The sequence below is a fragment of the Simochromis diagramma genome, unplaced genomic scaffold (assembly GCF_900408965.1).
Source record: "Simochromis diagramma unplaced genomic scaffold, fSimDia1.1 OVJJ01000131.1, whole genome shotgun sequence".
Taxonomy (NCBI): domain Eukaryota; kingdom Metazoa; phylum Chordata; class Actinopteri; order Cichliformes; family Cichlidae; genus Simochromis; species Simochromis diagramma.
This window is the reverse complement of record NW_024387200.1, coordinates 9,084,385-9,090,384: the sequence shown is the minus strand read 5'-3', so window position 1 is coordinate 9,090,384 and position 6,000 is coordinate 9,084,385. Positions and strand designations below refer to the sequence as shown.

General features: G+C 43.3%; 1 protein-coding gene across 2 annotated transcripts in view; it reads right to left on the bottom strand.

Annotated features, from left to right (window-relative positions):
* ptch1 (patched 1) overlaps window positions 1-6,000 on the bottom strand; it is a 49,236-nt gene that overhangs the window by 2,388 nt on the left and 40,848 nt on the right. For both annotated transcript variants that reach the window (XM_040050372.1, XM_040050371.1), the window contains exons 18-20: window positions 5,499-5,779; window positions 3,282-3,419; window positions 2,967-3,109 (exon numbers count right to left, since the gene is read on the bottom strand). In XM_040050372.1, coding sequence (XP_039906306.1) covers window positions 2,967-3,109; window positions 3,282-3,419; window positions 5,499-5,779 — 562 coding nt within the window. The remainder of the gene's footprint in view (window positions 1-2,966; window positions 3,110-3,281; window positions 3,420-5,498; window positions 5,780-6,000) is intronic.

The window sequence follows — 6,000 nt, the reverse complement described above, 5'->3', positions numbered from 1 at the left end:
AGGTTTAGACGTGGGGAGACATGTGCAAGATCAACCATTACACATGCCCAAAATAATACTTTCACAAAGACACTCGCCACTCCCAAAACATACACACACACACACATATATATATAAACCCCCCACAGACAGGCTGGCATGCACTGCAGTCTTGAGGAGCAAAACATAAATGTACCTTGTGCGTTTCTAAGTCCTGCCAAAGAGGGTTAGTCTTAAAGAAGCCGCGTAGAGAAAAGAAAGGGGAAACATAATTAGCCAGAGCTGGTTAATTCAAAGGCACGGGGGGAAAGGAAAAAAGACAGGGGGTGGGAGTGGGGGGTTATTGGGGGGTGAGGGTACTCTCTTGGGTGTGCGTGGTGTATAAGCAAACAAGGAGAAAACAAAGCAGTGAGGAATGTGAAGGGGGAGTGGTAAAGGAGAGCAAAAGTGGGGAGGGTGACATTGGGGCATGGGGGGTGGGGGGTACAAGAGGACAGGGGCCTCTCTCTCTCTCTCTCTCTAGCTCTCCAAAAAAAAAAAGAAAAAGAAAAAGAAAAGCGAGAAGCAAACAAATGAAGTGAAGGGTATAGAATTTAAACAATTTAGTCTAGGAAGAAGAGAAGGGGACCCTCAGCGCCACCCCTCCCTGGCCTCTCTCACTCTCCTTTCTTTCTCTCTCTTCCTCGCTTTTTTCCCTCCCTTCCTTCCAGCTAAGCCCCTGTGAAATTCCCGGCCACTCCACAAGCCACTCCATCTAATTAAATCTCCAATGTATCAGGTAAGACTCCCCAATCTCCACTCTAAATCTCCCTCTCTCACTAACCCTGCTTCCTTCATTATGGAAGCCCACCCCATACCCCGCACAGCCACCCATTGGTTTTCTGCTGGAAGCTCTCAGGTATTCAGGGACACGCCATGAAGGCTTTTTCTTGACTCTTGACTATGTTCTTTGTTTGTGTGTGCACGGGTGGGTGTAAATAGGAGCTAACAAAGGTGTAGATGTGCCATGCAGCTGGGCCTCAGATTAAGTGCACATTCATAACTAATCCTTCAGTTGTGTTTTATTGATGTGTGCGTGTAGAGAATGAAGGGACACTGTGGAAAGGACTATCCACAAGAGCAAGGGTCCCTGTCTACACAGCAGGGGTGGCCTTTCATGCACAGTTCTAGAAAACTGAATTACAGTGAAACAGTCTCACCCTTTCAATTTAGTTTACTTGGAAAGTAACAGACATGCTAAGATCGAGTAAAAAACAACAACAACCCAAAAACCAATGCAAAGCTACCCAAAAGGTGGATGAAGTGACTTGTAGAAATTCTGATACTGCAATGATGAGGCAGTGAGGCACAATCTATAGACAAGAGCATCTGGTTTATTTTTGTAGTTAACTTGAAATACAAGTTCTGTTAACTAATTGCAGCGAGTCAGGATTTAGTTGCATAGAGATAAATAGTCTATGCAGGGAGCAAAAGAAGGACTGCATTTCCTAAATTGGATAATGATCAACTACGGTCCTAGGATGATTTTTTTTAAATATAGCTACCTAGAGCTAAAATAACAGTTTCATAATTATGGTTTGCATTTCCATACAAAGCATCAGGAGTAAAAGCCACGTCACCTTTGAAGAAACATGTGCACACATATGTACGTGTGCACGCGTGCAGCCCACATACCAGGTTGCATGCCCCCGCCAGGCTGTTTAGAGTGAAAACATTCACAGGGCTGATGGGGAAAGTCAGGGAAGCATTTCTTTCGGCGCAAGCAGAAAAATATGAGCTGGGCCTGTTGTTATTGCACCGTCTTGGGGCGCTGCTTTGTTTGCTCAGACAACAGCAGAACCTTTAAATGGAGGCCTGAGACTGAGCCAGAAACCAGAGCACACCACTGGAGGTGCAGAGAGAAGGTCTATAGGCCTCTATAGTTTGTGTGCGTATGTTTGTATGTGTCTCTCTGAGTGTGTATCTGTGTGTTCTCTCACTGGCAGGCGCACCATCATTGACCCCCATGATTAAAGGGTCAGGGAGCAGGTTGGTGTGTCTATACGAGGGGGGAACTGTGTAACTGTGCGGGTGTGCACAGATGAACGCTTGCAGATCACATGGAGTTCAGTGATTCTAGCTCTCAAAGAAGCAGGCCAAATCATACAGCTACCTCATCTGGCAGCAACCAAGAATGTGTGTACATATGGCCATGTAAAGACATAAGGTTGTTTAAATTACACACTAAAGTCTGGGGAAACTTCTCATAATACTGTAGGAGTTGAGAACATACAGAATCATTCATACTCCTCCCTTGAACGGCAGCTGGTCGCTACCTCTCTGTCTGACGCTTAAGAAGGTGCAAACACAAAAGCCGCCACCTGCACGGAGCTCCGGCAGTGTGTCGGTTTTAATTTCCACTTCTGCTGTCTTTGTACAACTGCTCTCTTGCCCCCCACTCTGTTACTCCTTTCCCTGCTTATAAATGTCTAGTGAGGGCAGTTAAACCAGTTGAGGGAGATTACAAAAGCCAGAGGTCTTTCCTGCTCTCCCTCCCTCACTCACTCTCTTTCACTTTGCTCCCCTCTGTCACCTCCCTTACAGCCTACTCCCCCCCACCTATTTTTCACCTTTAATTTTCAACCCTTTCCCTGGTTTCCCATAAAATGTCGGGCACGACAGATATTAGGAGGAGGAAGAGGTAGATAAAAGAAAAGACAAAAAAGGAGAGAGATTTTTGGTGAGGTTTCCTGGAGATCATCCCCCAGAAAGAGACGAAAAATATAAATAATAATAGTAAATAATAATGAATAATTGCTAGTGGTAGTGAAAATTGGATGAGATTTAAAGAAGAGAAGCAAAAGAAGAAGAGAGTAGCTGTCATGCATGATCGGGGTCTGAGGTGGATTCTTGTGTGGTATACAGGTTGAGGCATGGTCTAAGAACATTATTTAAATATATATGATAACTTCTGTATGTGCAAATATGCATGGTTTCAAGTAACTGACCTGACAATAAAGTCAAACTCAGAGCCTGCGAGCATCAGGACGCCTAAAAACGTGGAAAAGGCGCCGTCGAGCACCGGTGCAAACATGTGCTCCAGTGCCAGCACTGCCCGCTTGTGACGATCCCCTATGGCTGTCAGGAATGCCTACAACACACAGAAAAAACAAAAAACAATTTATGTCTTGTTCTCAAAAGGTTAACTTGCTCCACAACCATCAGAGAGACCTGAATCCATCCAGCAATAGACCTCACCATTCCAGCAAGCAGCATTTAGGATTAGAAAGTAAGTAAATTCACCAATTCATTTTTAAACTTACCAGGGCCACATGGACAGTGAATTCCACTCCAATGCCCACAGAGGCGATGAGAATGACAACAGGGACGGCACTCAGCTTAATTTCCATCAGCCCCATGAAGCCAAACAGCTCCACAGTCATGAGAGAAAGCACCAACACCTGAAGAGAAAGCAAGAGTTTCTGTGAGAAATGTGGGTAGTTGTTCAATTTACATGGACCTTTAGTTACACTTGTGTAGTTAATAAACTCAAAGTTCTAAAACATTTTTACACATAGAAAGTGCCAGTTGTTACAAAAAGCCTGCACGATTCAGTGTTTGCAACCGTTTTATTTTATTCAGTATCCATTCAAATGGTTTCTGTAGGTTTTTCAGGACACATCGTCTTTTTCTCTTTGATGTTTGACTTTAAAAGATCCAAACAATACCTTTAAAAGGGATAAGAAAAAGCCAGCTAATTCAGAATTATAATGCACATTTGCTAGGTGAAACAGGTAAAACTTGTCCGTGAGCACAGTGGGTTTAATTACCACAAATGGACTTATTCTACTTTATGCTGTCTTACTATAGAAAGAACAAATCATTATTCCCTGCTTTAACTGTGTGAACTTCCATTTGACCTTAAATTTGACTGCATACAAGACAGATGAGGCAGAGAAATAACCCATGAGGGTGATATGTGTGAGTATATCTGCCTTATAAATGTGTTGAGCAGTAACCATACATGTGGGTGAAATGTGTGTGTTTGTGGAGACTCCGGAGCAAAGCATTACAGGAGCTGCTATTATCAGCTGACAGGTGTCAGGTTACACGGGGCCCAAATCCTTTGAAGAGGGTTAAGGTGGGCAAAGGAGGTAACTATGTGTACGTGCACCTATAGGTGACCCAGCACAGAGTATGTGCACATCCACAAAGGGTATTTGTACTGTGTGGTGTGTCTGCCACTTTATTCTGAAGGGCATTTTGGGTGATCTAATTACAAGTGTGCAGATACTGTATATTAAAATAAAATAGTTTGAGGAAAAGATGTTACTAGATTTAACACATTTTCTTGCATTATATTACATTTACTATTACTAAAATTCTCTGTGTGAGGTAAAACCTTGTATACACCTGCCTTTTTGTTTCTTTTAAGCAATGTTTTTTCTATAAATAATATAAAACATAAATCAGGAACACAGATTGACATTACAAAGGATTGCTCTAAATGTACTGAGACCCATTCAGATTTTAAGTGTTAAGAGGAGTCAAAATCAAGTGGATTAAAAACTAACAGTATAAATCTAAACACAAGACATGATATTTACACAAAGCCTCTGTCTACATGGTCATGGTGGATTTCAGGGCTTGAAGGCTTTGAGAGTTTGATGTTGTATGGCTGCCTGTGCTTTGGGCTTTGATAGAACTCTCTTATAACTGATGTTTTGATCTTACTAGTAAGGCCTGAAGAGGATGAACATGAAGTCCCCTCCTCCCTTGTTTCAAGGTTCGGGTGGCCTGGCCACTGCCGGTTGTAAAATACAACCCACTAGAGAGAAAAACCAGAGTACTCTTTGTACGTGTTTCCGTGTGAATTATCACCTGCGAGTTTAAACATTCATACTGTATGTGTGTGCAAGTATGTACATGCACTAGAGTGCTCAAAGTGTTTTTGAGAACTGGCTTGTGTATGCGAACGCATGTTTGCCAATATCCTTGGAAACGTCTTGTCTGAGAGGAGCAAGAGTGGATGAATGTTAGAGATGGAAATAAAATCAAACATTTTATAGGTTTAGAGTGGGAGCCAGTTGCTGGGGAAACTTTTTGTCCTCTTCCCATTTATTTCAGAATTTGTGTCTGGGAGTATTGGACTAGACTAAACAGACTGGTCCTAACAAAACAGCACAAGATAAACACTGGTGACTGGGGCTACGATAACACACACCAGCCCCTTCTCTTTTCCGACTCTCTCCTCCTGACATGCATTCTGGACCACACGCAAAAACCAGGAAATGACATGAAGAGAGGGAAGAAATTGACTTTTAAATAATTGAAAGCTAAGATCTCTCTCTCTCTATGTCAAGCAGCCAAAAACCTTTTTAGAAGTAGCAGACACATTTGTATCTTTCTCTAAAGTTATCTCTCAGAACATCTGCTGCAATCTATGGAGCTACGTGTGTTTCTCTGGGCATTGTCATACCACATATTTGTAGTTACTGCATTTGTCTCTGTGCATGTGGTGTGTTTTCTCCAACACTTACTATAATGCCAGCGGTCCAAGGGTTGAGCAGAAAAAGGGCACAGACGAGAAAGGTGCAGGCGAGCACCACACTGATGGACAGCAGAAGCCAGTGGCGTAGACTAACATACTGTTCCCAGAACAGGAAAGGGTAGCCGTTGGGATAGGAGGGCAAGCCTTGTCGGCTGTAGTTGCTGCAGATGGCCCGTACGCTCTCGATAGCTTCCACAAACTGTGGCGTCTCCCGGAGCCCGTTGAGGTAGAAGGGGAACTGTGCGTATTCGATGGGCTCAGCAGCCGGGACTGGATGGTGAGAAAATCAGAGAAGGTTGGTTTAATTGTTAGCAAAGCTGTACCCCCCCCCGACTTAGATTTTTCATTATATGACATATGCCATGAAGCAACTGGTGAAGTATTCTCTTTGGGGCCTTGGAAGCAAAGACCACACAGATGATAACGTTTCAAGACTGTAGACATCGACGAAGCAATCGGATAAATCAACAGTGGCTTCTGCAGATCACATT